Raw genomic sequence first — 25,805 nt, 5'->3', positions numbered from 1 at the left:
TCCGCCCCTCCCTCAGCAGGAAACCGCCGCGGGGCCCGAGCTCTCGCCCGGCCCCGCCGGGTAAACCCAGCCCGCCACGCCCCAGCTCCAAATGCGGCCGGGATCCATCCTTCCCTCCGGCTCAACATGGAGCTGGGCTCTGGTGGCGCCGTTCCCGCCTCGGCGCCGTTCCCGCCCGCAGCCCCTGTGGGGACATGGCGCCTCGGCCCGGGCGGCTCCTTCAGCCCCCTCCACACACCCTCGTTCTGCTTCCAGCTGCTCCCTCATGGGCTCAAGAGCCCCAGACAGCAGGGTGATAGCTTTGTCTCTCCGGCTGTTATCTGCAGCCCTAACAGGTGAGCCTGAGGGAGGACGTTTTGGTACCTTACACTGGGATAAAAGCTTTACAGACATATAAAAAATTACAAGGCTATAGAAGGACTGGGAAAGGCAAAATGAGTGTTGTAATTCCCACAGTCAGTCAATACGGTGGTGGAGCCCAACTCTGGTGTTGGACTCGGTGGTTCTTACAGGTTCTTTCCAGCTGATACCAATGGATCCATCCCCATGAGGTACACGTTCCCAGTTGTCATACCACTTGATCTCAAATCTTGTTTTGTTTTGTGTTGTTTTTCCTTTATTTGCACACAAAGCCACTGTTGCCCTCATACATCTCTCCGAATACTTCTTACTTTGTGTTTGGATAACAATGATTGATGGGAGTCTTTATTTAGCTGGCCGCTTATGTACAGAAACCAGGAGAAGCTTCCTGGTTGCTCCATTGGGCTCCATTTGCAGACTGCACTGTGCTGTGGCCAAACAGTCCTTCGCAGGCTGTAATCTGAAGCACTTTGATAATGTCAGCTCTGTCATCACCACCTCTGTTTCAGCTCTTTGTTGGGTATTTGTTGGCTTTAGGTCTTGCACAAGTACAGCCACACTGAATCCATTGCCTCCTAAAGCTACGGACTGTGTTATAAAGCATCAAGCAATGCCTGTCTGTCATTTTCTGGATCTCAGCAGCCCTTCCTGGTAAATGAAATTGTTGTTTTCAGTCAACTTACACAGAAAAGAAAAAGATATAGAAGTCATTCCTGGAATATAGCTCTATTTTGTACAGTATGAAGTTGTAATTGCACTTAGATAATATGGCCCAGAGACTGGCTGGTAGATAGAAATAGTGCTTAGTCACTAATTACAAATATCCATAGTGCTCTATTTATAATGCTAACAGCATTTTCAGGTAGACATACTTGAAGTCAGTCTCGCACATTAATCAAAAATGGGCTGTGTGATGCAGATGCTGCTGATTTGAGGTGGTGTTGGACTGCCTTGGAAGCACCCTCATAAATTGGATTTACTGGAGACAGTATTCACTGTTCCAAGAAATGCATTCATAAAATGTCAGGAAATTAGAACATTGCCTTTAGGAACACGTAATAGATGAGAGCTGGAGATGCATCAGAATCAAACCTTTACATGTTTGCTGGCAGTACAGGGGAGGGCATTTTATTTTATGATTTTGGGAAAATATTTATTGGAAAAAATGCCCATTTGAGGATTTCAGGATAGAAGTTCACCCTCTGAATTCTGAAAACTTGTAAAACTATTGGTGTTTCTGTGAGGGACCCACTTAGGGCATCATCCTAAGGGGAGACTCATGCAAGAACTCCTGCAGTTTTAGCAAATCTGCTTTTTTTTTGTATAATATTTCCACTTAAATACAATTTAGGAAATATTTCCACATAAATACAACATAGGAAATGTAATTCAACTTAAAAAAATAATAATAAAAAGTTGAATAATAAACAATTTAAATACTCCTAAACAAACCAAAACTGAACTTACAACATAGTAAAGAAAGCCAAATACACAGGAAATGGTTTTAGAACGTAACAGAGCTGAGGTAAAAACTGCTGTTTAATCTCAGTGAATCTGAAGCCTGCTTATCAGCTTTGTGCTTGTTAGTAAGTTAATCCTGGAGCGTAGGATGAGTTTAAGCACATCCTTGCCATGTAAGTCCACCCAAAGCTGTACTGCTCATGCACTTCACTCATGGGGAAAAAAAGAGCTTGTGCTGAGCTTGTTAAAGGTCAACTCTGAACAATGTACATCCGTAGGAAGTAGTCAATACTAGACAGAACTAAGGCCATTACCTGCCATAAAGATGACACTTCCAACCGTCCATGTGAGGGTTTATATTGATTCCTTTTGAAGATTTGCTGTACAAAATGAGAACTTGGGCCCACATCTGTGCTTCTTTTGAAATGAGCTGTATATAGGGCTCATACAGTGATTTGTGTGCCAGTCAATCTGTGGCTTTCACCAAAACCCAGGAAATGACAGTGTCTGTGAGCGCTAAAAGCAGGCATTCTTCTTTCAAACTTGACCATCTGAGACAGCACAGAGTAAACCACATGCTATGCAGAAACAGCTCAAAATATGAGCTTAAGTCCCTCTGTGTCTTTTATTTGGTTTAAGTTGAGTGACTTTGTTTACAAAAACAAATTAGATCCTTTGCCAGTTCAGTCTTTTCTGTCATACAAACTTTTGCTGTAGCTGTTTGAAACAGAGTGATTATTATTTACAAATGAGAGTGACTGCAAGCACCAAAATGCTAGCAATTAAACAAAATGTCTAAATTTAGGCTTCTAAATATATCTCAGTGCTCCCAGCAGCATGCCTCCTCCTACGTCGTTATACTGGCTCTCAGCATTCGACTGTTATCTGACCCACTTGGTGAGGCAATTCTGCTCTCTAATCTGACCAAAAATACTTATTTGGGTTCGGTTGTTTTTGCTGTCATAATCAAAAAAGTGCAAATATGGAGCAGAGAGAAAAGAAATTGGCAGAGGTGAATGGAAAACGTCTCTCTAAGCACCAGGTGCAGAGAGAAGGCCCAGTCTTGTACAACTGTATCTTAGCTGCATACTTTGCAGATTAGGCCTTATTTTATGGGAAACTTAGTTTCTCTTTACTGCAAGTTTTTAGAACAGATTGTAACATAAGCATCAGCTCTTTGTCTTTTCAATTTATCATCTGTCTGCTTCTGTCACCTGTCAGCTGTCTTGTCCTTTTCATCACCTCACCTGCTCTCATCAAAATGTTTTTGCTTATTTAAGTTACTTCATAATTATTATTATTATTTGTTATACACATCACTGTTGCACGTGGTTACAAGCTCTTTTGCTCTGGTGCTGTCCATGCTGCAAGGTAGAAGTAGAGGTGGATATCTTCTGAGTATGGATCACTTTTTAAATGTTACCAAAAGACCTTACCAGGAGAAAGAAGAAACAAGAAACAGTGTTCACTCAGCATTCTTTTGATGAATGCCCCAAGCTATTTTCATTTTACTGTTTCCTACTCTAATCTTCTCTATTATAAGAGGAATGTGCAATATTTCCTGTCTTCCCCAGTCAAATCTTGGGGTTTATTATTTGGGGAAAAAAATGACCTTTTGTAGTACCACTTATTTTTGAAGAAACAGATCAACTTCAAGACAAGCAAAACATTCAGCTCAGAGAGCCCAGCCTTTATTGCAGACACTGATTCAGTACTTACCTGTACTGAATTACCTTCATAAGGCTCTGGCTGTGTTGATGTGAGGGGATGAATCACCAGCTTCACTTTCTTGCAAAACAACACAAGAGTTACGATCCCTGTCTCGCCAGGAATTAAACAGCTGCAAGGATGTTTAAAGATAAAGCTGTTTGTCCTTGTCTGTTTTGAAGGCCAGTAAAAAAAAAAGATTAAATATTAAAAAAAAAAAAATAAAATAAAACCACAAACAAGGTAAAGAGGATTTCTAGCTGTAAAAAATATTTCTTACAAATAAATATTTTTTTCCTGATTTAGGACCCAAGTGTAGCAGTATTTATAGCCCAGTTTCATGGTATTTAGATACATTCCTTTTGGATGTGAGCATGAAGACAACTGTTTGTTGCCTGTTTTGTTGTTGTTTTAATATTACACAACTCTCTCTTCTAATTTGTGTGCTCAGTCTTTCTTCAAACAGCAAAACTGCTTTATGTTACAAATTCCCTTGTGTTACCATCAATCCTTTTCAGATGTACCTTCTTCCCTTGCAATACCTGCTTGTGTCTCTTGTTAAAAGGAGCCTGGAAGCTTAGAGGAGTCTCCTAATGCTCAGTAACACTGATATCCTGTTAGCAGGCAGCTTGCTACCAGAGGCTGAAGCCAATATCATCATTTTGTTTGTGTTCCCATGCTGAGAACAGCCTTTGCAATTAAAATTCCACCAGATGTTCCTTAGCAGAGCTACTCTGCATTAATTCTGTGTTCTACAGTTCAGCTCCATCAGTTCTGATCCCACTGATTTCTCCTAATTACTGAATTATTCTGAGAGGTTTGCATAATGAAATAATTGTATACATTTATAAAAGAATTCCCTTTCATTTTATGTGAAAAACTTAAAACATCACACTTTTAGCATGCATACAGCATAATTCTGGGCAGCAGTAACAATTTTTGACTGAGCTGCTCATGAGGAAAGCCTTTATTGCCAAGACTTTTCAGAATCCTTCAGGATCAGCTGTGTTTAAAGGTGAAGCTTTCCCAAGTGTAAACCCAGAGACCTTTCTCTACAGATTCCCACACAATGTGGGCAAATAAGAAATTATGCCTATGCATACTGGCCTGAATTTTACGTGTAAGCAGAAGTGAATGAAGTAGTAAGCACTCCTTTGGATATTTAGAAATTGGGATCATTATACACGTTTTAATTCACAGGTTTACATAGCATAGGAGTTCTTTGTAAAGTAATCAAAACAATGTTGTTTCATGAAGATGAGATCAGGACTCCTGCCCAAGACATGCCCCATGAGCAAGAATATGCCTCGACATTTAAAAACAAGCCTTAAAGGTTGAGATGTGAGCCATTTTAACATTAAAAGATTAGGGGACTTGCATTTTGTTGTAGCACAGGAGTATTTATTGCCAGTCCATTTACTTTTGCAATCAATTTTACTTTTGCAATCAATAGGATAGTCCTGTTAATGGGTTTAGTCTTCTGTCTGCCAGCACAGTTGTTCCAATTTCTTGTTTGTTCTTTTCCAGCATGAGAAGGTATTCAGCCCTAAAGTTAAAATGATGGCTGGTGTTGCTAACAGAAATGATTTCTCAGCAGTCTATTTGTGTGTATTTTGCACTTTGCTCCTTTGTTCCACATTTGGCTCTTGATTATTTGATGCATAGCGTCCCACAGAGCAAATCATAGAGGACTAATTAAGAACTATCAAGAGTTTCCCGAGTTATGCAAGATCCCCACAACTATGAAAAGGCTTTTCAGCCTCCCAGTCACATACTGTGAAGTGCTATAAATCAAACTTCTGAAAAGAATCAGAGCCGTGCTGCATGTACTTCTACTCTAGTTCCAGAAGAAAGTGATTCTTTTACACTTTACTGCTCTTTTTTCTTCAGTATTATTTTCCATAGCTTAAATCCCACAAACTAAGCACATATTGAATAACAGCCATGTTGATTTGATGAGAGATAGATCACTGATAACACACCAGTGGTGACACTGATGTCTTTATTTTCAGGTGGCTGTGTGAGAGTAAGTGAAGAGAGAGCGATTGCTCGGGTTTCTGTGCCAGAGCTGAGGCTGCACAATAAAGGAGACCAAACCTCCCGCTTCTGGGTGTCACATTACTGCTCGTGGAGGTCAGGCAGATATTTTTACCTCAGTGTCACTACTGGGAGAAACTTGGAAGACATCAGTTTACATTGAAACTGTAGGAGGCAGCCAGGTTAATTGTTAAAATGGGTCATCAGTGTCACTGCACGCAACAGACTTTATGGCTGGAGCCCTGTTCGTGTCCTCACCTCACACTTCAGGAGATCCACTGTTTGGGTTGCTCGGTGCCACGCTACAAGAACAACTCCATATTTGTCCTTATTGCAGTTTATTACTGAAGTGCTTTATTACTGGAGAAATTCTTCTTCTGGGTTACTGGATGCCGGAGTAATGCACGTTACGCTTACCCTTTATCTTTTTCATTAGAATAAAAATCAGAGACAGATTTACATTCAGTGGTTGTACTGAAACAGGCAGAAGCCAGCTGTTGTGTATGCCCTTGCAGCTGAATCCACTATATTCAGTACAGTAAAATTACTGCTTTGAGATACAGCTAATTGTATTTTTTTTCTTTAAAAAGCCTTCCTTTGGCCAACAAAAAGAGGCCCACTGACTGCATGCATCTTCTCCTGCTACTGAGGACAACCACATGGAGCACCCAGCAAGAAATGACAGCTCTCACTTCCAGGTGGCCAGTTAGGGCAGAGAGAGCAAGAGTTGTCCCTGGATTAAAAGAAAAATAGAAACGATAAGCCTTAGAGGAGCAAAAAGTGAATCTCTGTATTGACATACCAATAATGGAATAGCCCCAACATCCTTATTAAACACATTAAAGCAAAGTATAGCAGCTGAGCTTTTCAAACTTTTGCCCTACTACTTTTTTTCCAACAGAAAAATGAAGCCACAAACCGTCAAATTTTGGGTTTGAAATACATGATAACCGAAACCAGCACTGATATTTCCCTTCTCTGATGTATTTAGTTAATCCTATACCCAAGTGAGAGGTTTCTGTAAAATCAATTTACCTGCAGCCTTGAATTCCAGGATACAATTGATTTTAGCTGGAAGGTCTTAGCTGGAGCTGTGAGGATTGCATTTGAGCCAGCTCCTCGAGTCAGACCAGGAAGGAGAAGATGTATTTACTGGTTGTGTGGAAGCTTCCCTGAGCTGAAGTAATTTGCCTGCAGACTGTCTCATTCAGGGTATAGTACAACTTAGGTCTAAGACATGCAGTCCCTCAGAAAACAATCACGTTTCTGTGTGAGGTCTTACCAGTTCAACACAAATCGTGTATTCTTTTTTTTCCCCTATGATTTTATTTGCATTTTAACCTTGTACATAGTCACTTTTTCTTGATTCTTGTATGATTTCATGCAAAAAAGAGGGAGGAAAATATTTTAATGTTGAGAATTCTTCCCCCATCCTACCCAATAGCCAACAGGGAGAAAAGTGGGGGTGTCCTTCATGCTGTCTTCCAGATAGCTGAGTTACAGACATGACTTCATGGGTAGACTGTAATGAAGTAAATACTGCTTAAGTTACAGTGTAGTTATTTAAATTCATTCAGCAAAGACATTCTCTTCTCCCCTAAATCATCATAATTAAGCATGAGATTTGTAGCTTGCATGCACAGATCCCTAGATACTTAATGGGCACATGGAAGGAAAGCACTTAGCAGATCTCTGCTGTTTAAGTTAATTTTGTCTACTGAAGCTCTCCTGTTTGAAAATAGTCTACAAATATGCTCTGCTCTGGCTGTGGGAGGGGAGGAAGGCTGTCTTTTATGACTTCTGAGCACCTTCATGTCATAAAGGGCAGACAACTGGCTGGTGCCAGATCCTGTTTCATCACTGGATGTTCTCTACCTCTATTCCAGACTGTTCTATCTCCCTTCGCCTCAGCTTTGCTAGACCAAACAAACACCATTTTATCAACTTGCCCTTACTTGTCAGGTTTCCTCACTGCTTATCAGCCTTTCTCTTCTGGGTTCTCCTCAGTCCAAGCTTAGGGCTGAATACTGTTTTGCAGCTAAAATGTAACCAGCATGGAATGGAAAACAGTGGGTAGTTCAGTGCTTACCCATAGCCCCTCTCTCACCCCAGATAACATTTTGAATTTTCTAGCTGGAAAAAATATAATAATAATAATAATAATAATAATAATAATAATAATAATAATAATAATAATAATAATAATAATAATAATAATAATTTTATGTTTTTTTATAATTTTATATATAAAGCCTTATTTGGTCAATAAAGGAAAAGGAGATATAACTTTGGTAGTAATTCCATTGCCTCATACAAGCACTTTTCTCTGAAACCTAAAGAATGAACAAACTGTACAGACCTTTCTGGAGTACTGCCAGATCACTTCTGACAGGAAAACTCAGCTGTGTTTTCTGCTCATGTGGGTATTGTTGCTATGTGGAAAGTTCAAGACCAGCAGTTGGAAATGTGTCGAAATACTGTGGAAGGTTATTGTATTTCAAAGGGTGAAGTTTTTATTCTAAATCACTAACTGCCGTTTAATTCAACCTGGTTGGAAGAGTACACAGTTCCTTCAACTGATCACAGAATCATTAAGGTTGGAAAAGACCTCTAAAACCACTAAGTCCAACCCCAGCCCACCCCCCCACCCCTTGCCCACATCCCTCAGTGTCACATCTCTGTTGTTCTCCAGCACCTCAATTCATGTGGACTTACCTTCAGAATCCATGAGTTTTGTTTAACTCTGCTGACATACCAGCTGTCAAGCCAACCATGTCCTCACTAATGGGTGTGCCAAGTGAGGCAAGCAGGGGTTTATTTCTTTTGATGAGGAAAAAAAAAAACAGAAACTCCACTAAGTCATTTTGAGCTCCAGAATAATGTTTTACAAAGGAGGCAGAGAGGGTGGGAGAAAAAGAAGGAGCAAAATACTCATGCATGAAAAAAAAAATGCAGCAGCCTTAGAAAAAGGGGAAAGCACTTACTAGGGGAAAGCATATTTAATAGATGTATATCATCATTATCAAATAATTGGCAGTGAAGAAACCTGAATTCTCTATGCCAGCCTTGGTGATGGATAGATCTTTTCCTAGCAAACCAGTCCCACAAGTATTTATATATGTACATAACCTCACGTGGATAGCACAGGTGACTGAAGCTGTGGTAGCGTGGAAGTGTTTGCAAGATCATGCAGAGTTGAAATGATATCATGTATATACTTGAGGTTTGGTTAACACTTCAGTTTGTATAAATATAGAATCATTTGGAAGGGCTCTTGAAGGTCATCAAGTCCAGCTCCCCAGCTCTACATTTTAGACTAATCAGTGTAAAAATTATTTTATGCACACTATTAGCCCATCAATGCATTATTTTTAAGGTTTTGGAAATGGTTGTTCAGTGAGCATGCACTTGTCTTCCTGTGTTGTCTGGAACTCTGTTCTGATACGTGCTGGCAACAGTTATTGAGTGGTATTTATAGCTTTGTTTTGTTCTCTACTGGAAAGACTAATCTCTCAGAAGCTCCATTCCAGCACCTCAGATTAATTGTCTACAAATTAACTTCAAAAAATTCTAGTGCAGGAGTTGTTTTGTTGCAGGAAGTATCCCAGCTGAGATAAGGGTGCTGTATAGATAGCAAAAAGGAGCAAGGGGCAAGGGATGGTCCTCTTTGTACGAGTCAGCAAGAGATGGCTGTGAGCAGCTCCAAGAAGAAGAATACATACTGATAAAGTCAAGAAAAAAAACAATACGAACAAAAAACCCTGCCTACTTGTGGTATTTTCCTGTAATAGATCTGTACAGCTCGCACTCAGTGTTGCTTATTCTACATTTTGTGATATAGATAGAACTATGGAAAGCGGGGATAAGGACAACAGAAATCTTTTTTAATGAACGTGGTTGGCATACAAGTGTAACAAAATACCATGAGCTTTAAGCAGATTGCTATTTCACATCAGCAATCAACATATCTACATCAGTGCCTTTATTACACTGCCAATTTATTATGACCTCTTAAGAATGTTTATCTTTGGTATGACTAAATGAATGCTTATTTCAGGTCACTGTATCCCTGTTCTGCATCAAAACTTTTTATATCAGAAGCAGTTTCATTTCAATCAACTAAAAGCATCTCTCTAAAATATCACACCACAAAAAGATTCCCAAGGGATGCAACTGTCAACAAACACAAAGTTTAAATGTTTGTATCACATAGAGGTTTATGAGGAAGTCTTTGCATTTGCCCCCACTGAGGTATAAGCCTTATATTAGTTTAAGTTTGTTAATAACAAGGTTTTGGCAGTGGCACAGTTAGTTTATGGCAATGGTCCTAGCCAAAGTATCCATACAAAATCTCAAACTCATGCACTGATTTCAGTTGAGTAGGTGTCAAAAAAATCTGATTATGGGTTAGAGTTAATTATTAAAGAACATACTTAAAGACTTAAACTCAGGTTCATTTGAACATAAAGTAACAGATTTGCCTGTGTTTTGTAATTGGTTATGAACTGTCTTCTTGGATTATCTTGACAAAAATCTGGGTAAACAGAATGGTAATGGATCAGTAACTCTGCAAGAACACATCTTATTATAGATACTGAAGTTGGAAAGCCAAATACAAGAGCAAAATCTGTCTAAAAACAGATAACTTCTGCTCCCACTTGTTCCATGCCAGTTCCCTAATTAACAATTAAGACTGGGATTAACTATGACTTCAAATGAAATTCTCATCTAAGAAGCTGTCTGAAGAAAAGTGAGAGCCAAAACTGTTTCTATGTGAAAGGAAAAGAAAAGAAAAGAAAAGAAAAGAAAAGAAAAGAAAAGAAAAGAAAAGAAAAGAAAAGAAAAGAAAAGAAAAGAAAAGAAAAGAAAAGAAAAGAAAAGAAAAGAAAAGAAAAGAAAAGAAAAGAAAAGAAAAGAAAAGAAAAGAAAAGAAAAGAAAAGAAGAAAAAACATAACAGACAGACTAACATAGTCCACCAGCTGCTACATCCATCAGAATTATAAACACATTCAGCAGCAGAATGGAACAGAATCATTTCTGAAAGTTGGTAATTAAGTTTCAATAATATTGAAAGATTCCTTCTTAAAATTCTATAGATTTTTCCCACAAATGGATGATTATCTGTTTTACTCTGGTTATCTGATGCTTTCCATACCAGCACAACGCCACATCAGTGGTCCTCTTCCTCATCAGCTATTCTAGTCTGCTGAAGGGTCCCACTTAAAGCTTAGATAGAAAACAAAACAATAAAAAACAAAAACACAAGAAAACAACCTACAGCAATCAGCCTTTAATTGGCAAAACCATCTTCAACACATTCTTACACTGATTTTGATTGTAACACTTTAATCTCAAGGCAGTCTAAAAGCTTAAGGAATGTATATAAAAGCAATTTCTCACTGAAGTTTATGATTCTAGCAGTATTGTAGTTTGTGAATTAACACATTTCTTATTTCACCTGTGCCTAGAAAACACATCACTGATGAATCTAATATTACAACCTGCCAAATGACTGAATTAGGTAGTTTGAATCTGCAGAGAACAAATGCAATGCAGAGAAGCAGAACAACATAGGTTTTGTGTCTCAAATCCTTGTAGACTGCTTAGTGAACTTTCTCATGTTATCTCAGTGCTTTGCAGCTTGAAGGAATCCCACTGTGACTTGAAAAACCAGCATTTCTATAACCTCACTTTCATTATACCAAAGGTAATCTTAATATTTTCCTTTGCAGTTCAGCAGAACCATGATTTCAAAACACAAGCAGCTTGACATCTCTTCTTCCTGGTTTAACTTCACACTGAGATGCGGACATACACAGAGAACAACATGGATATAAGGTATTAATACTTTTCAATTAACCAAACACCCTAAGCCTACCTCTCCAAAGTGCTGCTATCGCTGCCTTTTTTTCAGGAGATATGACTGTTTGCAAGTAAAAATAGAATAATTTCTATTATATCTATTATTATAATAAATTTCTATAATAATTTCTATTAATATCTATTATGATAATAAAGTTTAAAATGATGGGAGAACTTTTTAATTACTAGCTGTTCTTTGGGCACTTGTTAATAGGTCACTACTCCTAGCAAGATTTGGCATATATTGCTGTGTGCTTTCATGTTTTTCAGGAATTCTGTAGAATTTGTTTCTTAAGTTACAGAAAATTCTATTCTAAATCTGGCAGCTGTTGGCCAGAACTAAATGCTTGGAAATGCAGATGTTATTGTAAGTTAGTTAATTCCCTGTGGCTCAATATTTATTTCCAAAGGTATGAGGAATACAGAAAAAGCATTTCTGCAGTCAGCTCATGCTTTGGTGGACACCAGTAGAGGGCGAAGCTCTGAGAACAGACACTTCTACTTGGAAAACAGTTATATGTGGCACTAATAGTAATACTTATCCTTTTCTTAGAATAGTTGGAGCTGAATATGTCTCAAGGTAGTGACCTTTCTTTGTTGTGTTCCACGGGACAGAATTTGCCAGACCCATCTCAAAAATATGTTCTCTTCCTTTGTTATTCTTACTGCTATCAAATAGAATAGTTGACAAGCTTGGTACTACAGGAGGGATTTTCTTATTCATTATTTGTTTGAGTTTTTGTGAACAGATGACCTGAAAAAAAAAAAAAAAAAAAAAAAAAAGAATTATCTTGAAAAAGTCCTTCCAAACTTTATTCTAAGCAGCTTTGCCTTGGAATCTAAGGCTGTATCAGTACAGGTAATGGGGTGAGTGTGCAGCTGTTGAGCCTCTAGACTTGCTTAATTCAGCTTTACCCAGTCGCCTCTGTTTCTGTGGCAGCACAGACCTGTAGGCTACCTGTCCTAGTTTTTACTGCTGTCCTAGATTGTTTCTGAAGCCTATGCTGCCAGCAGCCATGGTCTCAGTAGAAAAATGAGTTGTTCAGTATAAAGTTAGCTCTTATCTAGATACACAATCTTCAGTTGTTTTGACACTGGCAGGCCTGCAACAAGTTCCAACATCACTTTGAAAATGGGAGTGAACAGTGTTGTTGAGTAATCACAAAACTGTTGTCCTTGCTGTTTTAAGAAAATGAGTTGCAGATGCTTTTTTCCCCAGCTGACATTTGAGGGGAAAAAAGAAAAACACACGATAAAGTCTAGATTTTTGTCATTGCATTAAGGCCTTCTCAAGTGTTCTTCAAAGTGACTTCTAGGCAGAGGGTGTTTTTGCAAGAGCAGCAGCCTGCTGCTTCTAAGAAGGTAAAATAGGGTTTTGTTGGTTAACTGGATATAGTTGTCCTTGTTAGGGACACAGAAAAGATTTTGGGACATTTTGCTCTGAAGTGTTTTATTATGCAATGTCAGCACTGGCAAGAGAGTCAATAAGCTTAGGAAATGCTCTTGTGAGACTCTCAAAGACATGCAGTACTCCTTTCTGAATTGTGTATGCCTGTCTACAGTACAAATACTTCTGAACCTTTGTATGCATTAAGTGCTGTTTCCTGGGGTGGGGGGGTGGAAATAGCACAGGAACACTAGTAAGAATACAGAATGTTTGCTCAGTTCACATTTGTCAGGAGCTAGAATACTGATGCTGACATTTTATGGTGCCAATATATATCATACCTGAGTATGCTGATATGTAGTGATAATGAACTGCATAGAACAACTTTGCACTTTAACACGTAAGCAGGTATAGAATCTGACCCAACTCCATCCTGTTACTCTTTCTCCAGCTTCCAAATTAAAATCCAGTTTTTGATTATGTAGGAGAAGGTGAGCATGGCCTTGTACTGAGAGATGTATGCTGGGCTTGCTATAGCATGTTGTCCTTCAAGCATCCAAGTGGCTGGAGCATCTTGTGCTTAGTGTACCAGACTGTGTCTGCAATAAGGATGTGTTGGTACTTGTACAAGCTGGGGAAAACTAAGGTACATCTGTAGTAGATTTACTCTTTACTCTTCAACACTTATGAAGGGATCAAATTTCAAGAATCTCCAGTACCTTCATCACAGTCATTTTGGACATAATATCCATTCAAACACTGTCTAGGTTTTGGAATGGATGCATTCTAACCAGTGCATACAAGAACACTGGTGTTGGTTCTAGACCTAGCTTGTTCTACTTGACACTGATATTTGCTCTCACTTGCATTTCCCAGTCTGATTACAGCTGGTGACTGGAAAGACACAATGATTTCGATAATGTTGGTGGCAGTTAAGATGGTCAGGCAGAAAACTTCACAGTATCTATTTTCTTCAATTCTTAAATGAACTTGAAGTGTCAAAGGGAACTCTCCAGCTCTTTAGCATGTCCAGAAAAGCAGTGAAGATAAAACCTTTCCTGCTTTTGCACCACAGCAATCGAAGAGTCAAGCAATGTCCTTGTATGGGAGCAAACTTAAGATTGCACAAACCTTTGTGTGCATCAGATTGCAGTTTGCAGTAGAGTTTGCTTCCTTATTTATACTAGTCAAAAATCCTTTTAGAACATCTACATATTCTGCAGAAGGAATAAAGCATTTTAAATACCATGTTGCAAGTCAAATTGTATATGTGTTTAGGTATCAGTATGTTGCAACTACGCTATGATACTGAGTATTGACTGTGCTATTGTGTTGAGCAGCTGGGTGAACTAGATTAGATCAGTTTAATTAGCTTATGCCTCAGACATCCATTGATTTCCTTTTTGAATCAATTCTGAGACTCCAGAACTCTTATATGATTTCCAGCATAAGCTATGTCATGTATATTAAAAGAAAGATTACTTTTAAATGCAAAGCCAGAAGCGTTAACACTCTTGTTAGTAGATATGCTAGCCTTTAACAGTGACCGTGACTACTTATTGCAACAGGCCATTTCAAGACAAATAACTTGCTCCAAACCGTAAGTCACAAGTGAATAGATACATAAGCACTGTAAAGTACATACACAGATACTTCGGGTACAAGTGTAATTATTGTGGGTGTATCCTAAGCACACAGCTTTACACAAAGCCTTACACCTTTAAGAAAATCAGTTCTGCTGTGGATAGGAGAAGTTACGTTGGGCAGCCACAAGATGGCAGCTGGAAATGAGAGCTGTGCGAATGCTAGCACAGTTTGCTCTGTGCGGTGCTTTTAGAAGGTCCTTCTCAGCCTGAGAAACGTAGGAGCCCTACAGTCAGCTCTGTCGTGCAGAACTCTGCCCACAGCAGAGAAGCCTTTCTCAGTGTCTGCCTCTATAGAGTGGGGATCATTAGTAGATTACAATAATTATTACATAATGCTTTACAAGCTGTGTTCTAACCATAATAAAAGGCAAAGGGACATTTGAATACACAGTGCTATTTGTGTTAGCGTTTCTCTACAGTAAGGGACAAGATTAGCACAATAAAAAACAGACAAGTGATAGAGAAATACCTTTACAAAGTTTCTGTCTGCTTAGGTTCTCCCAAGATAGTACTCCAAAACTGGAAAACAACAAGCAAACATTTGTAGCTGGGGATATTCCATATTTATGTTCTCATCATTTCCAAGAGCAAGTTCACTGGTTTGAGAAAGGATGGATATTCATGCAACCATTAACCCATCTCCTCCATGCCCACTATGATCCATGTCCTTACAGACTGTTGTAATCTGACACAGTTTAGTTGTCTCATTCGCCGAGGCAACTAAAATATGTGGCAGCTCCAAAACAGACATGTAACAGTGGGCAATATTCCTCTTTTGCATAAATCCCTGAAGTTAAAAGTATGAGCTTTTGAGTGGCTCAGTTAATTATGCCAGCAGGTTCCACGTGACCTCCTGAGAAGAGCACTGTTGAGATAAAGTCTCATTTTCATCTGAGCACGGACATTTCTTTCTGAAACAAAGTCTAACAACAGTTCACACATAGAAACCATGTGAACTGTAGTAATTAGTTTCCTAAAACTGTATGAAAGTGCTTTGGCAGCTGCTGCTTTAAACATTTAGGTCTGTACATAAATATTTATATCAGACCTTTGGGAACAGTAATTTATTACTCACCAAATACAAGGAATTTCACATTTATCTCACTGCAGCAATTGACCTTATGCAGAATACTGTCCAACCATGTTATGTAGATCTGTCATTTTTATTGTAGTGTCTTTGAGCATACATATTTCAGCAACATCATGGAATGTAATGAAGATAAGGGATACCCTGCCCTTAGAAATCCCACTCACCTGTAAGTGTCTCCTTACATGAACATGTCTTTCAGGAGGGAGGTGCACTACATGCTGGCACTTCCTCTGATTGCAGTTATGCAGGTCTGACCTCAGTTGCTGTTACCTCTAGTTGGTTAGACTATAATCAGGACAGTGAACAAAAGCACAGTGCTGAAGCTGAATAGCAGGCTGCAACACCTGCCCATAATTTATGTGGTGTTTTCTTTTGGCTTAGCCTGTCCTTAGTTTTTTCACGAAAGACAACTTCTCTTACATACCTCATGGACAAATGAGCAGAGGGACCTGTAGCTCATCAGTCGCTATCCCCATGAGTCCATGATGCTGGAGAATCCCAAGAGAAGGCAGGAAGGAAGCATTCAGGCTTACAGCATCTGACACCTGCTACTTCCTGAAGCAGCAACTTCCAGTCGCTGTAAAAAGCAGCAAAGGTGAGAGGCAGTTTAGACTGAAGGGAATTTCATCCAGTGATGGGAACACAGGCAGTGGAAATGGGAGAGAACCACGAGTTTGAACACAGGCTGATACAATTCTACTAATAAAACCAGTAATATGTTATATCCCCAGGAGCTTGTATCCTCCTGCTTTTATGAGATCCACACATAAAAGGAAATCAGGATCTTCCTTGCATGTCTGATGGGACATTCTCAAACATGACATAAAGCAGTCAGGCTGAATTCAGATGATAAGCAGCACTGTGTTAGTGACTGTCACACTGAAGGTCAGCTGCAGTTGGGTTGCACATCTGAATTCAAATAGGCTGTATTTACAGAAGAAGCAAAGCCTTATTTTGCTGTCTGACTTCAGACAGTCACTTCCTTGTGCATAGGAAACACTGAATTGTAGATTCTCTTGGGCACTTCTGCAGGAAGTAAACCCAGCTGCAGCTTCAACCTTTTTGTTGTTTTGTATTTGTAAAAATCTGATTGTTTTTGTGGTACTGCTGAGTTGGAGATTCCTTGGAATTCTATCAAAATTCAGTTGATTTCGACAGATGTGGAGTTTATTGTTCTAAGCTGAGATTTCAGCTTCTGTTTTTCATATATGTGTTGCTGATTCACAAGTCTGGGAGCTAATTACTGAAAGTGAGTTACAGCCCCACTGATTTTAGCCAGGCTGGGATGCACAGGAGGGAGATTACTATAAACCCATTTATTCCAGGTTTCCAATTTTAAAAATTAATTCATAGTGAAGGTGTTTTTCTTGGGTTGGGAGAAGCTCTTTTAGGTTAAGCTAATATTCAAACGCTCAAGTGAAAGAAATTGGAAGCAAATATCAACTTACATTTGAAAACACAGGCTTAAAAGGACAAGTGACACAGCAAAGCTGCAGCAGATGCCCAGCACAGCTCTGCTTTGATCTGCAGCTGGAACCCATGATTCATCTGCTTTGTTTGTCTCTCCTTCTATTGGCTGCCAGCAGACATTTCCTGGTAGGACACTGTAACTTAGTGCCTGCAGATGTGTTTTCACGGGCTGATTTATTAGCTGCCTGTAACGAATGATCTGGATGCTTTTTCCCTCGCAGTGAGAGCTCTGAGGGAGGGATCAGATGATGGGGACGCCGCACCCGCAGGAAGCAGCGCCCCCTGGAGGAGAGTTCGGACTCGCTGCCAGGAGAGGAGACCCAGAGAGCTTCGTGACTTTAAACTAGGTTTGAAGTTGCTATTCAAAAAGCCAAAACGATGGGGAATTAATGTTGTTGATCATAGTTCGGAACAGCGGTTCCAGTCCATGTCACCTGCAGTCGTTGGACAGCAGTGGGCACAGCATCCTCCCCTCCTCTTGTCTTTCTTCCCACATATCTTTCCATTTGTTAAGTTTGCCCCATGTGACTCTTGGATCGTGGCTTATTGCTACTAGCCATTCCTTATCCCACTTGGGATCTTGCCATCTATATTCCATAAAACTCTTTTGCAGTGCATCCCATTGATGAAGGGAACCAGAAATTATTCTGACCCTGAGATCCTATTTTAAGAATCCCTGGCAGAAGGAAATCAGTGTCTGGCTGTCCCCACAGCTGGTGCCTGAAAGAGAGAAGCAGGGTTGATCTGTGAGCAGTTTGCTTACATGTGGTAGCTGTGTGCTGTGCCATCACTTTGTACCACTTCCTGGAGCTGCTGATCCTGGGCCATGCTGGAGCCCCTTGGACCCTGGGCCAAACCATGATTGTTAGAAGACCCATAGCTTGTTAGATGTCTCTAGAGCTCTCACAATCTACTGGCTTCCCTTAGTTTTGTCCTTTCCCCTCTCCCACTACAATCCAGTTCTGCCCAGCTCTTCTTTGTATAACTCAGTGGAGGAACCAAAACCAGTATGAGGCTCTGTGGGGGCTCGGGGAAAGGGGAAGTGATAGTAGCACCTTGTGACAGAGGGTGGGGGAATATGGTAGAACAGGGGAAAATTGGAGATATAATGACAGAGAGACATGGGGATTATTGAGGGCTAGAAGGATGTGGGATCCACAGGGGTATGGGGGCATAGAAGATTATGGGAACACTGGGGAACATGGGAACCTGAGGGACATGGGGGACATAGGAGATCATGGAGATATATGGGCATGAGGGACAGGAGGGGCATGAGAGATATGAGGACATGAGAGGCATGGAGTCACAGCACAGAGCATCAGGGAGGTGGCACAGGCACTGGGAACAGGTGCCACTGCTGCTCTTCCAGAATGTGACAGCAGTTCCCACCACCTACGTCAGTGGTGACATGAAGTGATACCACAACTTCTCTTTTTCACCCCAGAAAGGAGACAGCGGCTGAGGATGATGGAGACAGCGGAGGAGAAAGCTCGGTGAGAGGGGGAAAAAGGGGATCCTGTATGGCTCTGTCCCTGTCCTTATCCTCATTCCTGCACTGATCCTATCCCCAGCACCCCTCCTGTCCACAAATGCCTGCATCCCTTTTGCCATGTCTTGTCCCCAGATCCTCAACTCCATATGCCAAACCAGTTCTGCCCTGGTTTTGCAGAGAGGAGGGCAGCAGTAGCGCGCTGGGTTATACTGGGTTATTGTAAGTGGGTTATGGTGGGCAGCACTGGTCACGGTGGGCAGTTCTTGGTTATACTGGGATGGGGTCACTAAGTCATCCTTGGCACCAACCCCTGACTCTCCCTATCTCTCCCAGGCCCAGCACCAGGATGTGTTCCCCCCACTGCTGCCCACCCCGGCTGCTGCTGCTGCTGACAGGGACTCTGATGCCGATGGTGCACCCGTATGGCTTTCGCAACTGCATCGAGGATGTCAAGGTACCTTTCCACTTCCGCTGCATCCAGCGCTTTCTGGAGTCACCGGCCCCAGCAGTGTCTGACCTGCCACCACATGCCACCGCACTCAATCTGTCATACAACATCATGCGCTGCCTGCAGCCCTCTGCCTTTGCCCGCCTGCCACAGCTGCAGACCCTGGGTCTGGCCTATAACAAACTGGAGACCCTCTCCCCTGGTTCCTTCAATGGGCTGGGTGTGCTGAATGTGCTGGACCTGTCTCACAACCAGCTGACCACACTCGCTGAAGGGGTGTTCAACAGCTTGGGCAACCTGTCCTCGCTGCTGGTACAACACAACCCCCTGCGCACGGTGTCACCAAGTGCTCTGCTCCCCCTGGTCAGCCTGCGCCTCCTGTCTCTGCGGGGTGGGCGGCTGAGCGGGTTGGGGCCGGTGGCAGCAGCAGTGCAGGGACTGGCACAGCTGGAGCTGTTGGACCTATGTGCAAACAACCTGACAACGCTGGGGCCAGGCCCACCGCTACCCGCCTCGCTGCTCACTCTGCAGCTGTGCAACAACTCGCTGGGGGAGTTAGCGGGGGGCAGCCCGGAGATGCTGAGTCATGTGAAGGTACTCGACCTCTCCTACAACAATATCTCACGGGCGGAGGCCTTCACCCAGCTCGACCTGCACAACATCAGCCTGCTCCACCTGATGGGCAACCCCTTGGATGTCTTCCACCTGTTGGACATCTCTGATATCCGACCTCGCAACCTGGATTTCTCCGGGCTGGTGTTGGGAGCTCAGGGGCTGAATAAGGTGTGCCTAAAGCTGCAGGGTCCCCAGGCCTTGCAGCGGCTGCAGCTACAACGCAATGGGCTGAAAGAGCTGCGGAGTCATGAGCTGGAGTCGTGTCCTGTGCTGCGAGAGCTGGACCTGTCCTGGAATCGGCTGCAGCAGGTGGGCTGTGCCAGCCGTCTGCTGGGCAAGAAGCAGTGGGAGGAGCTGGAAGTGCTGACAGTGGAGCACAACCTGCTGAAGAAACTGCCGTCTTGCCTGGAGGCCCAGGTGCTGCCACGGCTGCACAACATTTCCTTCCGCTTTAACCGCATCCTGACTGTCGGGCCAAGTGCCTTCGCCTACGCCCCGGCCCTGCGGGTGTTGTGGCTCAATATTAACAGCCTGGTGTGGCTGGACAAGCAGGCGCTGTGGGGGCTGCACAACCTGACAGAGCTGCGCCTGGACAACAACCTGCTGACCGACCTCTACGGCACCTCCTTCGCTCACCTCTGCAGCCTGCGCACCCTCAACCTGCGCAACAACCGTGTCTCTGTCCTCTTCGCTGGTGTCTTCCAGGGGCTGTCCAAACTGCAGACGCTGGATTTAGGGGGCAACAACTTGCGCCACCTGGCCGCACAGTCACTGCAGGGGCTGCCCAAACTGCGCCGGCTGTACCTGGACCGTAACAGACTGCTGGAGGTGAGCAGCACTGTGTTCGCCCCAGTGCAGGCTACCCTGGGGGTGCTGGACCTGCAGGCCAACAACCTGCAGTACATCTCACAGTGGCTGCGCAAGCCACCGCCCTTCCGCAACCTGAGCAAGCTGTATGACCTGAAGCTGCAAGCGCAGCAGCCCTATGGGCTGAAGATGCTGCCTCACCACTTCTTCCAGGGCTTGGTGGAGCTGCAGCGGCTGTCACTGTCACGGAACATGCTGCGGGCCATCCCACCGGATGTCTTCGAGGACCTGGGCAAGCTGCGCTCCCTGACACTGGCTGACAGCAGCAATGGGATACATGACCTGCCTGACGGCGTCTTCAGAAACCTGGGCAACCTGCAGTTCCTGGACTTGGAGAATGTAGGGCTGCACTCGCTCACTCTGGAGGTCTTTGGCAACCTCAGCAAGCTGAAGGTGCTGCGTTTGGCCAGAAACGAGCTGAAGACCTTCAATGACAGCGTTGCCAGCCAGCTGCCTTCCTTGCGCTACCTGGACCTGCGCAAGTGTCCACTCAGCTGCACCTGTGACAACACATGGCTGCAGCGCTGGCTGAACAACAGCCGTGTGCAGGTTGTCTACCCCTACAACTACACCTGCGGCTCACAGCACAATGCCTACATCCACAGCTTTGACACTCGCGTCTGCTTCCTGGACCTGGGGCTCTATCTCTTTGCTGGGACTGCACCGGCAGTGCTGCTGCTGCTGGTGGTGCCGGTGGTGTACCACCGAACCTACTGGAAGCTGAAGTACCACTGGTACCTGCTGCGGTGCTGGGTCAACCAGCGATGGCGGCGGGAGGAAAAGCGCTACCTCTACGACGGCTTTGTGTCCTACAATTCAGCTGATGAAAGCTGGGTGTTGCAGAAGCTGGTGCCTGAGCTGGAGCGTGGTGCCTTCCGACTCTGCTTGCACCACCGCGACTTCCAGCCGGGCCGCAGCATCATTGACAACATCGTGGATGCTGTCTACAACAGCCGGAAGACGGTGTGCGTGGTGAGCCGCAACTACCTGCGCAGCGAGTGGTGCTCTCTGGAGGTGCAGCTGGCCAGCTACCGGCTGTTGGATGAGCGGCGTGACATCCTGGTTCTGGTGCTGCTGGAGGACGTGGCTGATGCTGAGCTGTCTGCCTACCACCGCATGCGGCGGGTGCTGCTGCAGCGCACCTACTTGCGCTGGCCCCTTGACCCCCCAGCCCAGCCGCTCTTTTGGGCACGGCTGAAGAGGGCACTGAGGTGGGGGGAGGGAGAAGAGGAGGAGGAGGAGGAAGGCTTGGGTGGAGGGGCGGAAAGGCCCAAGGAGGGAGACAAACAAGTGTAGGGAGGGTGTCAGCTGGCTGTAGGATGGAGGAAAATCAACTGTAGGGTGGAGGACAACAGCTGGCCAAAGTGTGACAGGGAACCATCCATAGAGTGGAGGACAACCGGCCAAAGGGTGGAGGAGAGCCAGTGATAGGGTGGATAGCAGCTATCCATATGGAGGATGACAACCAGCCGTAGGATGGAATGTAACAGCTGCCCATACAAAAGACTACAGTTGACCATAGCATTGAGGAGAACCAGCTATCAGGTGGAGGACAACTGATCATAGGGTGGATGACAACTAGCTGTAGATGGGAGGAAAACTGTGAGATGGAGGACAGCCAACTGCAGGGCAGAGGACAGAGGGCCATAGAGAAGAAAGTAACTGGCTGTGCAGAGGAAGAGAAGAAACCACAGGGTGAACCACAACAGGGCTTTTCGCATCCCAAAATATCAGGGTCCCCTCCCAAGGGACATCAGAATGTCCAGTCTCACACCAAGTACCCAAATCTGCCAATTCAGACGTCTCTACTCAGTCAAAATTGTTAAGTACTGTAGAATTAGATTCTGTGATTCCCCTCTAAACAGGCCCAAGAACAACCTTCCTCACTTTAGACTGTTCCCCTCCAAAAGGACCTCAAACTGGCTTTTCTTGCCTCAAGACGCTTGTACCCATCCCCAAAGGTCCCCAAAAGTGCTTTTCTCCCCCAGAGCAGAGTTTCTGGGATCCCACAAGGTGTTGTCACCCTTGGGCTCTGTTGTGCACAGAGAGAGGTCCCCAGTAAAGCAAAGTCCCCCATGCTTCACTTGTCCCTCGCTATGGTCATATGTGGGGTGAGGTGGGATGGCATTTTATGGGGCCAGACAATGGCACAGTCTGATGAGGGGGGCACCATCTCTGAGTTCTTTTTGTCCATTTTTGGGGATTCTGACTGCAAAATGGGGGGAAAACAGATTTTGAGCAAAGAATGGGCTGAGGTGGGAAAGCCCAGGAGGTCTCAAACTCTCCCAAACTCTCTCAGTATCACCAGAGCCCCGTCCCTCCGTGCCACATCCCCACGGCTCTTGGATGCCTGCAGGGATGGTGATTCTCCAGCTCCTTGGGCAGCTGTGCCACTGCCTCACTGCTTTCTAGGAGCACAAATTGTTCCTGTTACCCAACCTGGACACAGGACGTGGCTGCCAGCAGGTCACACTGTTACCATTACTCACTTGGTAACTACTGAGTGATGAGGAAGTGATTTAGAAGAAAGACAGGGAAGGGGAGTCAACCAGGACACATGGAATAAACAAAGGGAAAATGAATGGGAGGAAGAAAGAAGACAAAGTGAGACTCTTTGCAGCTGTGCCAAGGCAAGGGACAAGAGGAGAGGACACACTGAAATACAGGAGCTTCATTCACGTGGTCACACACTGGAACAGGATGTCCAAAGAGGCTGGAAAAGCCCCATCTCTGGATATCCAAATATGGGATGTGGTTCCTGAGCCATCTCCGAGTTGACTCCAGTTTTGGGAGGGGAGTGTGACCAGGTGATGGTGTCCTGAGGTGGTTTACAGCTATGCTGTAAATACGTAAACAAAAGCTGGATGCAGAACCATTGGCTTTACATCTTTCCTTGCACAGCGATGGTTTCTGAGGGTTTTGGGGCTGCTTTCCAGGAAACCCCAGCGCAGCAGTGGGACCTCAGCACAACCAGGTGAAACTGTGGGACTCCTGAAGCAGTGGGACGTGAGAGGAGCGTTCCCAGGGCACCCATGGCCTCGTGCTGGAGGAAGGGGCAGGAAGGAGGGCAGAACAGAACCAGAACCAGAACCAGAAGCAGAACCAGGAGCAGACACTGCCACCTCAGCCAGCTGTGAAGGGCTCCCAGGCTGCCCACCCAGATCTTGCTTCCAGGTTGAACTCAGCACATGAGAAAAGCACAGCAGATTCTTATCATCTTTATTAATAGTTGTTTGTGTTTGTTTGTTTTTTCCAATACAGTAAATCCTCTCTACAGCGACAGGTTAGTTAAATCTGGTTTACATATTGCCGTCCTGTGTGAGAACCGCAGCCTCAACACCACTGTGACAAAACCAGGTTGCGCTCAGACAGGGAAAGGGAGGAAAACGCGTTCAATTCTGATGTGACCAGGAAAAGAGGAGAACCAATGAGATCAAAAGAACAAACCACAGAGGGAACAGAACGAACCAACACAACCCAGGTGGGAAACCAAAGGCAAAGCACAGCCAGACCACCTCAAATGGAACCACACGGCACCACTTGTACGAGAAAACAAGGGGAGCAAACCCAAAGGTCAGGGACCAGACAACCCCATATCTATAATATGTATAGGTATTTATATATATATCATCTGGAAGGACACGCTGAGAAAATGGGTGATCGCAGTGGTATCTACAGAAAAAAAAAGGTCTGCTTAGCATTTAGAGTTACACTGAGAGGAAGCACACGGCAGAATGAAAGGGGGAAACAGGGACACTGGTGCTGTCTGTGTTATGGGGCACGGACCGAGGCGCCGGCCTTGGGGCCAGGAGCCCTCGAGCACCCACTGGGAGCCCTGTGGCCCCTTGATGGGGGCGAGGGCCTGTGGGGAGAGTGCTTCAAGGGGGCTGCACGGGACCTGCTCCAGCCCAGATGGATCCTCAAAGGGGCTCTGCAGCTGCCCCAGGGCCACCAGGAGGCCCCGAGCACCCATCACCAGAGCTGGGCTCTCCTTTGGCCCAGGCATGGAGGAGCTGGGCTGGGTGGCTGATGGCAGGGCTCAGCTGTCTGTGCCATTTGGAGCCGGATGGGGCCTTGCAGCCTGCTTAGTGCTAAGCCTTTGATGGCCGGCTCGCTGCAGAAGTGAGACATGGGGGAACCATCTCCCATGGACAAAGCCAGGTGTGGAATGTTCCCCGTGTGCCATGGGGTCACTTTGTAGAACTGACACGCTGAGGTGGGGGTGCCCCGAGGGGCGGGGGGTGCAGGGGGCTTCCCGGAGTGGGGTGGTCTCATCTTATTGCTAATGGCTCTGCTGCAGTGACAGCCACAGGCTGAGGGGTGGATCCTCATGGTGTCCCCAGAACCAGCAGCCTCCAGGGACCAGGTGAGGCAAGGGGCAGACAGAACCCCCCCCCCCCCCCCAAGCATTTTTGGCAGCAGTTGTCCTTTTTGCAAGAAAAACGGGGCCAAGGCAGCACTGTGCATGGGATGTGGGCTGGGGGGATGCCCACCACCCCCTTCTGCCCTGACGGCTCAGACTGAGACCTCCACCCCTGCCCTGGGCAGCCCCCAAGGTGCATGGCAGGGAGAGGCACAGGCAGGATGCAATTGCTCGTGATGCCCAGCGTGCACCCAGGCTGCAGGTCCTGCCTGTGCCAGGGATCCCACGCAATGCCCGGGGAATGGCAACTGGGGAGAAGAATGGCAGCTGCAGCCCCAGTGTGGGCACTGCCCTCTCCCCAAAATGACCACACGCAGCACCCCAGCCCTGGCTTCTTTCTGTCTCAGCCACCCTCCAGAGACCAACCTACCTCTCTGCATCCTGCTGTCCTGCCCGTGTCCTGCCGTCTCACCCACGTCCCACTGTTCTGCTCCATCCCACCACCCCATCCCTGCTCACCCATCCCGGCCATGTTCCCACGCCGTCCTCCCTCCCACGCCAGGGCCAAGGCAGTGCTGGGGATGGCGAGGACTGAGGCAGAGCCACGTGTGATCACTGGGCTGAGCTGGGACTCTGAGCCTGGAGGTGACAAGGAGGAGCTCCTCCGGTGCCCAGCGAGGGAGGGTGGCCAACAGCAAAGAAAATGAATCAACCCCAGGGGAGCGAGAGCACTGGCAGAGGTCGTCCGCGGGGCGGGTGGGTGCTGGCGGGATGCTGACGGATGGGAAATGGCTCTGGAGGAAACGGTGGTGGCAGCCGTGGGCCTCAGCACGATACCTCCATGGTGTGGTTGATCTGCCCCATGGCCTCGCTGCTCTCCGAGTGGGTACAGGCACGTGGTCGGGCACCTTCCACCGAACTGGCGCTGGTGAGCGAGGCTGTACGGGAGCGTGCCAGGCGGGTCATGCTGGCGGACGGCACTGCAAGGGCACAGAGAGG

At 45.0% G+C, this 25,805-nt stretch overlaps 2 protein-coding genes across 11 annotated transcripts in view; one reads left to right on the top strand and one right to left on the bottom strand.

Moving 5' to 3' along the window:
• Positions 1-17: 17 nt before the first annotated feature.
• LOC107319038 (uncharacterized) lies at positions 18-23,723 on the top strand. 6 transcript variants are annotated; one of them, XM_015873528.3, is made up of 4 exons: positions 117-335; positions 11,299-11,404; positions 18,466-18,514; positions 18,847-23,723. In XM_015873528.3, the coding sequence occupies exons 3-4, from the start codon at positions 18,486-18,488 to the stop codon at positions 21,737-21,739; spliced, it is 2,922 nt and encodes a 973-aa protein (XP_015729014.2). In that variant the 5' UTR covers positions 117-335; positions 11,299-11,404; positions 18,466-18,485; the 3' UTR covers positions 21,740-23,723. The 6 variants fall into 6 exon arrangements, 3 of the variants coding, with proteins under 3 accessions (XP_015729014.2, XP_015729015.2, XP_085407122.1); XM_015873529.3 differs by lacking the exon at positions 117-335 and adding an exon at positions 10,529-10,613; XR_014947464.1 differs by lacking the exons at positions 11,299-11,404; positions 18,466-18,514; positions 18,847-23,723 and adding exons at positions 898-1,011; positions 6,156-6,315 and having other exon boundaries at positions 199-335.
• The window catches only part of NDRG4 (NDRG family member 4), a 14,449-nt gene continuing 12,289 nt past the window's right edge, over positions 23,646-25,805 (bottom strand). For all 5 annotated transcript variants that reach the window (XM_015873551.3, XM_015873552.3, XM_085551006.1 and 2 more), the window contains one exon: positions 23,646-25,786. In XM_015873551.3, the coding sequence (XP_015729037.2) occupies positions 25,632-25,786 (155 nt within the window). In that variant the 3' untranslated portion in view covers positions 23,646-25,631. The remainder of the gene's footprint in view (positions 25,787-25,805) is intronic.

This window comes from Coturnix japonica, chromosome 6 (assembly GCF_054131305.1).
Source record: "Coturnix japonica strain WE chromosome 6, WE-NBRP24, whole genome shotgun sequence".
Lineage (NCBI taxonomy): Eukaryota > Metazoa > Chordata > Aves > Galliformes > Phasianidae > Coturnix > Coturnix japonica.
This window is presented reverse-complemented; position numbering and strand designations above follow the sequence as displayed.

Bases quoted from the DNA above. Each gene is read 5' to 3' on its own strand.
- LOC107319038 (XM_015873528.3), top strand. From the start codon at position 18,486: ATGATGGAGACAGCGGAGGAGAAAGCTCG. The intron at 18,515-18,846 runs GTGAGAGGGGGA...TATCTCTCCCAG, and splicing joins ACAGCGGAGGAGAAAGCTCG to GCCCAGCACCAGGATGTGTT.